This window comes from Microtus oregoni, unplaced genomic scaffold, assembly GCF_018167655.1.
Source record: "Microtus oregoni isolate MIOR12 unplaced genomic scaffold, Mior012 000018F_ref0000195, whole genome shotgun sequence".
Lineage (NCBI taxonomy): Eukaryota > Metazoa > Chordata > Mammalia > Rodentia > Cricetidae > Microtus > Microtus oregoni.
The window spans coordinates 3475601-3487067 of NW_024543077.1; the positions used below are offsets into that span (position 1 = coordinate 3475601).

At 45.8% G+C, this 11467-nt stretch overlaps 1 protein-coding gene across 1 annotated transcript in view; it reads left to right on the forward strand.

Annotated features, from left to right (window-relative positions):
- Positions 1-11160, forward strand: part of LOC121458988 (prolyl 4-hydroxylase subunit alpha-3-like) — a 30978-nt gene extending 19818 nt beyond the window's left edge. Inside the window, exons 9-13 of the mRNA XM_041668447.1 lie at positions 3976-4135; positions 5829-5891; positions 8053-8121; positions 9607-9703; positions 10394-11160. Of these exons, the coding sequence (XP_041524381.1) occupies positions 3976-4135; positions 5829-5891; positions 8053-8121; positions 9607-9703; positions 10394-10464 (460 nt within the window). The 3' untranslated portion in view covers positions 10465-11160. The remainder of the gene's footprint in view (positions 1-3975; positions 4136-5828; positions 5892-8052; positions 8122-9606; positions 9704-10393) is intronic.
- The last annotated feature ends 307 nt before the right edge of the window (positions 11161-11467 follow it).

An 11467-nucleotide genomic window follows, 5' to 3' on the forward strand; every position in this document is an offset into this window, starting at 1 on the left:
TTCACCAAAATGCTGTATTGTTTGGAGAATAACTAAGAAGTCACCAGGAAAAGGCTTGGAAAAAACTCCACCTCAGAGCGGAAAACACACGTCTGGCACTACTTCCCAGAGTGCATTCCTACACACATCTGTAATGTGTGTTCCTACACACATCTGTAATTTGACTCTGCAGACTCCGCTCCACCTCCTGACTCCTAGACAAAGCTTTCTGAGCAACGTGTAGGCCACAGGCAGGAATGGACTCCCTGGGCCTGCTGGCTTCTCCAGGAGCAGGCTCCAGTTGGCACCAAGACCTATCCTCCCTATTCCTTCCCTCCTTTCCTACCCTCAGCCATGTATTTGCACAGTGAGTACAGGGCTGGAGAGAGAGTGAGAGGAATGTCCATCACAGCCACATGAGAAAGTGGCATCAACCTCCCAAAGAAAGGCTCATGTCCTTGTCCTCTGGGAGGGGACATGAGAGACAAAAACTTTGGTTCGCTTAATTTATTTTGTCTGGTACATTTAGGGACTGTGTATGCTACATATTGCTGTGAGCAAAATCCTAGCAAGAAACAACTGAAGAAAAGGGTTGGCTTTGGTGACTAGCTGGAGGGGATACAGTCCATCGTGGCCAGGAAGGACTTGGTGGCTGGTGGGTCCAAGGTGGCAGGAGTGGGGAGTGGAACCTCTTCACCTTCTCACATCTCTGTGGAGCAGAGATAAAGACTGGGGCTGGAAGGGGGACTGGGGTATGATCCTCAAGACCCACTCCCAGGTTCTACAACCTCACAAAACAGCATCACCATCTGGAGACCGAGTGTTTAAACACATGCACCCGTGGGGAGCATTCTGCAGCCACACCATCAGCAGGGACATTTGAAAAAGCAGTTCTCTAAGCCCTGGAATATCTGCCTAGCTGTGTGTGCACCGTGTGCATACATTAAACCCAGAAGCCAGAAGAAGGTAGTTACAGACAGTTGTGAGTTGCCCAACCACTAAGCCATCTCTCCAGCCTCTGTGCCTTTTTTCTTTGAAAGTAGTGGCTAATTTTGTCCTGGGTATCTTTGCAAATCTAGGAGCATGTAATCTGAGCGTAAAAGTATGTGGAACAAATTAACCTGTCCGGGTGTCACTGGCCGTGCTTAGAGGACATGTCCTCATTTTTCTAGGGGCCTCAATTCTGATTCTATTTATTTTACATTGTAAAAACCTCAACAAGACATTCAGGAAGTGTCTGAATTGGGCTTTGACCTGTTCTGGTTTGCCCAGAGTTGAAACTCCCCTGGGTACCATAGCTGTCACCAACACACCTTACAGAACATCTCCATGAGCGCTTCTCCCACAGATTTCTAGAATATAGAAGTAGATGTAATAATCACCCCCATTGACAGAGGGGCACACTGGCCCTTGGAGAGGTTAGAGGTTAAGTATTGACAGTACCTTGCAGAGATGAAGAACTGTCATTACTACTTTAGTTTCTTCCTCCCCCACTTCTCCTTCCCTTCCTTATCCCCCACTTCTTTGGTTGAGGTATCAGGGTCTTGCTGTGTTTCCCAGGCTGCTTTTTTTTTTTTTTTTAAGGAAATGATATTTTTTTTTTATTTTTTAAATAATTTTTTTTATTAAGAAAAGAAGAAAAAAAAACATAAACAAAAAACAAGTTTCCACCTCCTCCCAGCCTCCCATTTCCCTCCCCCTCCTCCCACCCTTCTCCCCCTCCTCCCACCCTTCTACCCCTCCCCCCACTCCTCTCCCCCTCCCTCTCCAGTCCACAGAGCAGTCCAGGTTCCCTGCCCTGTGGTAAGTCCTAGGTCCTCCCCCCTCCGTCCATATCTAGGAAGGTGAACATCCAAACTGGCTAGGCTTCCACAAAGCCAGCACATTAAGTAGGATCAAAACCCCGTGCCATTGTCCTTGGCGTCTCATCAGCCCTCATTGTTCGCCATGTTCAGAGAGTCCGGTTTTATCCCATGCTTTTTCGGTCACAGTCCAGCTGGCCTTGGTGAGCTCCCAGTAGATCAGCTCCACTGTCTCAGTGGGTGGGTGCACGCCTCGTGGTCCCGACTTCTTTGCTCATGTTCTCCCTCCTTCTGCTCCTCATTGGGACCTTGGGAGCTCAGTCCAGTGCTCCAGTGTGGGTCTGTCTCTGTCTCCATCCATCACCAGATGAAGGTTCTATGATGATATGCAAGATATTCGTCAGTATTGCTCTCGGATAGGGTCATTTCAGGTTCCCAATCCTCAGCTACCCAAGGAACTAACTGGGAACCTCATGTTGGGCACTTGGGAGCCCCTCTAGGGTCAAATCTCTTGCTCACCCTAAAGTGGTTCCCTTAACTAAGAATTGTGGTTCCGTGCTCCCCTATCCACCTTTCCTTTATCCCAATTCTCCTGATTCCCCAAATCCCCCCTCCTTCCCTTCTACCTTTTCTCTCCACATCTCCCCTTATCCCCATCCCACCCCACCCCCAAGATCCTAATTTTCTCCCCGGCAATTGGGTCTACTTCCCTTAGCCAAGAGGATAACTATATGTTTTTCCTTGGGTTCACCTTCTTACTTAGCTTCTTTAGGTTCACCTATTGTAGACTCCGTGGCGCTAATTTATGGCTAGAAACCAATTATGAGCGAGTACATCCCATGTTCATCTTTTTGGGTCTGGGACACCTCACTCAGGATAGTGTTTTCTATTTCCATCCATTTGCCTGCAAAATTCGAGAAGTCATTGTTTTTTACCGCAGCGTAGTACTCTAGCGTGTATATATTCCATACTTTCTTCATCCATTCTTCCATTGAAGGGCATCTAGGTTGTTTCCAGGTTCTGGCTATTACAAATAATACAGCTATGAACATAGTTGAACAAATGCTTTTGTCATATGATAGAGCATCTCTTGGGTATATTCCCAGGAGTGGTATTGCTGGGTCCAGGGGTAAGTTGATCCCGAAGTTCAAATGGCCAAAAGACACTTAAAGTCGTGCTCAACTTCCTTAGCAATCAGGGAAATGCAAATCAAAACAACTTTGAGATATCATCTTACACCTGTCAGAATGGCTAAAGTCAAAAACACCAAGGATAACCTTTGCTGGAGAGGCTGTGGAGGAACGGGTACCCTCATCCATTGCTGGTGGGAATGCCATCTTGTGCAACCACTGTGGAAGTCAGTGTTTCGGTTTCTCAGGAAACCCAGGCTGCTTTTGAACTCCTGGACTTAAGCCACTTTCCCACTGTCCCACCTCAGAAAGCCCACCTTTCTGGGGGCTGGGTGCACACCACCACACCCAGAATACTTTAAGTCCCTGCTGTTTTTCTGGTACTCTGCCTCCTCTGTTGGAGATGTCTTCATAGTACAGCAGTTTTAAGGATAGGGTTTTGTAATCTTCAGCTCTGAGTCACAGTCCTGAGTTCTGCGAGCTTTCACTGGGCTCAGCTCAGTTCTCGCCTCAGAGAATGTTAGCTATGTTAATTTTGAAATCGGAGGCCACGCACGCTGGACTGACTCAACATGAGGGATGAGTAAGTGACTAGACATTCGTGGCTACTTCCCTCTAACTGACTTGATTTATTTGTTTATTCATACATTCATTCATCCATCTGTCTCAGAGTTTATATTGCCGTGAAGAGACACCATGGCCATATTTCCATAAAGGAAAAGATTTAATTGGGGTGGATTACAGTTTCAGAGGTTTAGTCAATTAGCATGGTGGGACATGGAAGCATGCGGACAGATGGTGTTGGAGTTGAGAGCTCTACATCTTGCCCCACGGGCAACAGCAAGTGAACTGTGTACCACACTGAGCGTAACTTGAGCAAAGCAGACCTCAAAGCCCACCCCCACAGTGACACACTTCCTCCAACAAGGCCACCCCTCCTAATAGTGCCACTCTCTTTGGGAGGTATTTTCTTTCAAACCACCACACCATCTCTTCAGTCACAGATATCATGCGGTCATTTCCAGCACCTGATGACTATTGTTCTAATCCTTGCTGTGTTTTAGTGCCTGGCTGAAGGATACGGTTGACCCGATGCTGGTGACCCTCGACCGCCGCATTGCTGCCCTCACAGGCCTTGACATCCAGCCTCCGTACGCAGAGTACCTCCAGGTGGTGAACTATGGAATCGGAGGGCATTATGAGCCTCACTTTGACCATGCTACGGTAACGATGGGTTCAATGGCCAGTCTTCTGGGGTAGGGAGCCAGTGTGTTCTTCAAAGCAGAGATCTGGAGGGGTTCTCAGAAAATACCAAGGAAGAGCCTAGCACAAAGGCTTTGGTTTCCAGGATATTTGAAAGCCTTGGTTTCACCTGATTACTGCATACACTGTCTGCCACCACCTTCCTCTCCTCCAGAATTTGAGTGGAAAAAGAATACAGCCTGTAATAAAATTCTATCTCCTACTTCCCTTGGGGACTTTTCCATGAGGATTGTCCTCAAATCCCTCTCCTTTCTTTATGATCTCTACTACTCACCATATTGTCAGTAGCAAATATTTTTGAGGAATAAAACATGGAAATAGCACAATGAAACCTATGAATACAATTAATATGCTGATATTTTTTAAAATGAGGAAAACACATGAGATACACAGGTGACCAATAAACAAATGAAAAGATTCACAACATCATGGGGAAAAAGACCTCCCTGCAACTGATTCATAGCTCCAACTTTATCAAGATTCCAGGAACTTTAAAAGTAGTATTCAAGTGACTGAAAAGACAGTTCAGGGATCATGTGTGCCGTGCAAGCATGAGGACCTTGCATTCGAATCCCTATAAAAACCACAATAAAAAGCAACCAAGCCACAGTAGAACAAATCCATAATCCTAGTACTTTTAGGGCAAATGGGAGGTGGAGACAGGAGAATCCTGGAAGACTTTGTGCAGCTAGTCTGGCATATGCAGCAGACAAACAACAAAGATCCTGTCTAAAGATGGAAAAGGAGAACATATGACCAAGATTGTCCTTTGTCTTCCACTTGTGCACTGTGGCTTACACTTACACACATGCACACACTTCATACACTTACACACATGCACACACTTCATACACTTACACACATGCACACACTTTATACACTTACACACATGCACACACTTCATACACTTACACACATGCACACACTTTATACACTTACACAGAGAGAGAGAGAGAGAGAGAGAGAGAGAGAGAGAGAGAGATGAGTACACAAAGAAGGAAGCCATTCACAAAAGACTTCATATTTTATGGTTCTATTTACATAAATTTCTAGAAAAGACAAAACCCAGAGACAGAAAGTAGATAACCAGGTTTTGTGGGGACGTGGTTGATTATAAACCATTATTTGCTGGTGGAAATTTCTAAAACTAGATTATGGGCAAGAATGGGCAACTGTTAAAATTTGTTAAAATTCAAGTAATAGTATTTACAGTGAATGAATTCTTTGGTGTGTAAGTTATATTTCAGATTGTTCCTTGATTAAAGAATGAGTGTGTACCTTGGGCAAACTCTCTGGAACACCAATCTTATGATTCAATATTTCTCTAAGATAATCATCTTCTATAATATATTTTCTTTGTTTTACAGAGAACCTAAAGCACAGAACCTCTTGTCTAATTTTTCACCTTGACAATTATTTGTTTGATTTATATAGAATCCATTCATGTGCATATCCAAAAAAATTAATGTCCAATTAAACAGTATGTTGAGTAGTTGGCAGCAAAGGTGAATACACACTCTGGTTGGTGTAGTTCAGGGTTATAGACTGTCCTAGACACCCTCATTTTATCCCATTGTCTGTGCTAATGGCAAATCTTGGCCGTCACTCTGGTATCATTTACACAAAATAACCATCTGCTCTATTTCTGCCTCAGTCGCCAAGCAGCCCCCTGTACAGGATGAAGTCTGGGAATCGAGTTGCAACGTTTATGATCTATGTGAGTCTCGCTCTAAGAGAATCAGGGCTTCTTGCTTATGTGGCTAAGTGGACTATTTTATCGTATGAATTTTCAAAGTGATTTCACCTGGTACTGAACACAAAAATCTCCAGGAATTTTCTTCAGACAGCATTATTTTGTTAGGCGTAGACATAAGTGATACTAGGCAGGATTCTACCCTTCAAGAGCTTGCAGCGCGAAGTCTAAATATGACCTTGCCTCGGCGGTGGGTCAGGGCAGGGAAAGCTAGGAGACCATGGGGTTTTCACAACACAGGAAGAGGATACAGCTGTCTCCCACCTTAAGGTCTCAAAGCCTAGTTGGTAGTGAAAAGTATGGATCAATCCATGAACCTGTGGACCTGTAGGAGAAAGAGCAGAGGAAAGAGCAGTTTAGACTCCAAGAGGAGAGAGCGGGGAGATGGACAGTTGGTAAGTACCTCTGATAAGCAGTGGAAATCTTCGTCCCGTCTCCTGTAGAGTCCACACCCTTAAATAAAATACTGAAGTGATCAGTTGGCCTCTTCTTTAAGTCCCTAGCCTGGTCCCACAGGATTCAGTCCTGGCCTTCATCAACCTTATTATCCTCAGATGATGAAGTTTAGCTTTATCTACACAAACTCGTCATATTCTAATCATCTGATACTTAGAAGAGACTATTAGAAGCAATCATTTATTGGGGACATTTATTAATGCTTCTTGGTCTTTGGCTAAGATCACTACTATCAGTGGAAGGGTCAATATGCTAACTACAAGGGCTCTGAGTAAGCACCCCAAGATGAAGGCCTGGCTTCAGGCTCCTCTTAAGAACAGACACTCCCTGGGCATGCTCTCTTCCCCGAGGGCTGGTTCTGATCTCCACAGCACAGCCAGGAAAGGCTGGCATTCAATATTATCACTATGTTAATGATTTGAATGTGTTTCCCAGGGGCCCAGTTGCATTCTTCCCGTAGCAAGAGAATGTCATCTAGAAAGTGTTATAGAACTCTTGTGCCTGTCACTGTTTCCTACCAAGCAAGTATGGGAAAGAATGTATGAGGCCAATCAGTGTTGTAGGAGCCTAAATGGGCCCAGTTATGTCTAGTCCTTGCATCTTTACCTTGATATAGATGTCAGTAGTTTCCCAAGACAGTTGTCAAGGTTGTAGAAAACACAAGCAATATGGCGGGGAGAGAATAACCTTTAAGAAGTGAAGAAAGAGGAGGACTGTGTAGAAAGCCAACTGGTTAGTGATTTTTCTACTCAGACTGGATGTACGATCATGTCAGATAAGACAGTTTTAATCATAGGACTCTGATCAGAACCGAGTGAGACCATATACTTGTAGAGACTTAGTATAAAGCCTGCCATAAACACCAACTATTAATCAATGCGATCTGTGACTGTATGTGTTAAGATGACGGGGGCTGTTATTTTAATACTTTTACATATTAAAATATTTATATTATTATTATTGAAATTATCAAAAAAAATCCCTTTATATTAAGAAAATACATCCAGAACTGAGATTTTTCTGTCAGTAGAACATTTACCTTCCACGGTACTGCGGAAGAACCTATGTAAAAATCTAGGCTCAGAGACCAGTGCTGGGGAGACAGAGACTGGCAGATCCATGGGGCTCAGAGGCTAGCTGGACTAGCCCCCTGGGCAAGTTCCAGGTCAGAGAGAGAACTTGCTTCAAAAACAAGGTGGACAGTGTCTGAGAATTGACCCCTGCAGTTGGCTTTTGGAGCCCCTGGAACTGTAGTTACAAGTGACTGTTAACTACCAAATGGGTGCTGGGAACCAAACCTGGCCTTCAGCAGGAACAGGTGCTCTGAACCACTGAGCTATCTCACCAACCCCCACATGTGATTTTTAAAAGTAAATAAAAGTTTGAATTTACGTATTATAGCCCTCCAACAAGATGGTAGCCAGAAACAAAAATAAGGGAGGAATTCCAGAATCTCCTCTAGTGGTGAGAAGAAGCCCCACAGATGAGTAGCGATACCTTGCAAAGGTTCACTAAATTTGGGAGTTGGGTGAGTGTCTTCTAAGGATTTCTCCCATAACTGAAACAGGGGAGCCCTGCACACAGTCTGTGCAGGAATGACATCTAAGTTTACATGACAGAGGACTATCAGCAACTATCTGAACTCTGGCTTCTTCCTCTTGCATGATAGCTGAGCGCAGTAGAAGCTGGAGGAGCCACGGCCTTCATCTATGCCAACTTCAGTGTTCCTGTGGTTAAGGTGAGCAGGGCCCTAGAGGATGTGGTTGTAATGTTGTGTGATGACGAAGCACTTACCCCTCTCCTGCAAGCTGATGCCTGGGGAGATGGATAAAAAGAGCTCTTTCTGGAATCCCAAAGACAACCAATCTCCCATTCTGTCACAGTTAGGGTTTCTAATGCTGTGAAGAGACACCATGATCATGGCAGCTCTTACAAAGGAAAACATTTAGTGGCATGGCTTACAGTTTGAGAGGTTTATTCCATTGTTGCCATGGTGGGACATGGTGGTGTATAAGCAGACATGGTACTGGAGAAGGAGCTGAGAGTTCTAAATTTTGACCTGCAGACAACAGGAAGTGCTCTGTTTTACTGGGTGTGGCTTGAGTATATATACCTGCTCCACAGTGACACACTTCCTCCACCAAGACCACACCCACTCCAACAAGGCCACACCTCCTAATAGTGCTGCTCCCTTTGGGGGCCATTTTCTTTCAAATCACCACAAACCCTATTGCTACAACATGTGTTTGTGATCCTATCTGTTGTTTTATTTCCATGTCTATTGCAAGTAGATGATGACAGACCAGTCTTTCTTATCACTGTGGGTCCCTCAGAGGTTAAGAACTCAGAGTCACCCTCAGATTCTCCACAGTAACTAGATCCCCACAGAGCTAAGGCACTAAGGCCTCAGAGCATGGCTCAGCACCCTGTTCCTAGAGCTTACAGGGAAAAACAGCCATGAGGACACACAGCAGTGACCACTGTGGCTCAGAGAGCCAGTGCTGAGAAGTTTGGTGGGTGATCATTTCTTCCATGTTTCTGAAGGATCAAACATGCCGTTAATAGTTTGGGAAGGAAATGAATTAGAGAGGCCGAGTCTAAAGCCCTGAGTGCAGTACCTGGTGCATTCTGAGCACCCATAAGCAAATTAGGAGCGCCCAGGGTGTGGCCTGGTTTCCAGTGCCTTGACCAGGCTCAGTCTAGTCTAAAGGCCATCGCTAAAGGGAGCTTTAGGGGGTAACTGAGGAAACAGTGCATGGGGTCAGAGCACAGGGCCTTGATGTCAAGGCCTCAGTGGGTGGAGGACTGTGGTGTGCTTGCTTTCAGCTGTGTGTGGGATGTCTTCGACCCAGTGGGTCTAGTGGGGTGTCTGTTTGCAGTGACCCTGTGAGCCTGTGCTTGCCTGGCTTCTAGCATTTGCCACATTGTCCTGTTCTGCTCTTTCATCTGTCTTGTTTGGGGTCCCCAAGAGCAGAGCCAGATGTGGCTTGTCTCCACATGCCCAGGCCTGGAGCAGAGCAGGCTGTGAGGCAGTGACCCACACCTGAGTGGCAAGTTTCACCTTCTTGTGCTTTTCAATGCCTGCTTGCTCCAACTGCGTGGAGGTAAAAAGAGTTTCCTTATTTAATGGTTTAAGTTCTGTGTCCTTGTTCACATGCCTACTGAAAGTCCAGGATTCTGGACTGACCCCACCCCCTCCTGGGGCTGGTCCTCTCATTTTCAGAATGCTGCACTGTTTTGGTGGAACCTGTACAGGAGTGGAGAGGGAGATGGTGACACACTTCATGCTGGCTGTCCTGTCCTGGTGGGAGATAAGTGGGGTAAGGCCTGTCTTTGTGGGAGAGAGAATGGGCCGAGAAGCCGTAGAGTGGGTGGAGACGGCAGAGCCTCCCTTCTGAAGATTTCACAGTGCTGCGGATCCACAGTGACGTGACAGATTGGCAGTCAGGTGTCCCCGCAGAGTTTGTGGGTCTGTGAAGAGCAGGTGTCAGCAAAGGGTGACAGGCCTAGTTAGGAAGAGAGGAATGCCTTCCCTCCCTCTGCATCCAGGGAAACACTACCAAACCTGCTGCTGCCATTTGTCTCTGGAGTGGTTAGGTAAGAAGCCATAATAACAGCAGCAGAGGTTGGGTGGGCCCCTTCATGGTGGACAGACGTGTTTGTTGGCTCATGTGTCCGAGAGCACCTCACTCTGAAGCTAGAAAGGCAAGTGGAAAGACTGTCACATTGACAGGGACACCAGGAGGAGCACTCCCTGTTGCCCAGGAGGGGCTTCAGTTTCACCGGGGCTTTTAGAATGGTGAATGACCTGAGTGCCACATGTGTGAAGATCAGTCGTCCATTAGCGAGATCTGCTAGAGACTTTCTGGAGGACGATATATGCACCATGCTGGAAGCAGCAGACTGTGCACAGTTGGGCCAGGGCCAGGCTAGGTAAACAGCAGGCTTTTAGGCTGTGCTCCCATGCACAGTCCTTGTTGAGCTCCCTCTCCCTCTCTGCCCCACTCCAGTGGCCAACAAGTGGATACACGAGTATGGACAGGAATTCCGAAGACCCTGCAGCACCAACCCTGAAGACTGAAGTATTGGCAGATGGCAGCTTGTCAGTCAGAGAAGCCAGGAGACCAAGCCAGGGGCAGAGAGAAGCGCAGCTTCCTGAAGGCAGGCCTCGTGGCAAGGCCTTATGAGTGGAAGCTAAGGGATGCTTCTACCAGGAACGCTCCCCGACACAGCCCCAGAATTTGAATTTGGTTCTACTCCAGCTGTGAGACTTAGAATGGACAATACAAAGAGGTCTGAGATGTTTGCAGTGCCCAGAAGCCCTTGGGAATGAAACAGATGAACTCAGTATAGAACATTTGTTTAGTATGTGCAAATACCTACCTGAGTTCTGTTCACTAGCACTGAACAAATGCTACACACACATACACCACACACACACACACATACAAACGCACACACATACCACCTGGAAAACTATTGGGCTGCTCCTGCTGGAGCGTCTGACTCTGAGGTCCCCACCCCCATCATCAGTGGGTATTATTATTTTTTTAAGGTGGAAAGCAATTTGTTTTCTTTTTATGAGTTCTGATTGTCATTAAAATGTTTTTAAATCCACCTCTTCTAACAGAATATTCTTCCATGATGTTGAATGAGAAAAACCAAAGTAATTCTATCAATTTTTTTAAAATATTTATTTATTATGTATACAATATTCTGTCTGTGTGTATGCCTGCTGGCCAGAAGAGGGCACCAGACCTCATTACAGATGGTTGTGAGCCACCATGTGGTTGCTGGGAATTGAACTCAAGACCTTTGGAAGAGCAGGCAATACTCTTAACCACTGAGCCATCTAAAAAAATTTTTATTATTTTTTTATTATTATTTTTAGCCCAGCCCCCACTCCCCACTTCCATTGCCCTGTTCTGGACTTGCTCAACTTTGGTTGTGGTTCATAGGCATAGCTAGTAAGGCTATAGTTTGCCGCCCTCCTTTGGAAACTTGTATGATGCCTTCTGGTACCATGAAGGAGAGGGGCATTCAGATCAGTTCCAGCTCAGAGGTCTCTGAGCCTTAGTTCTGAA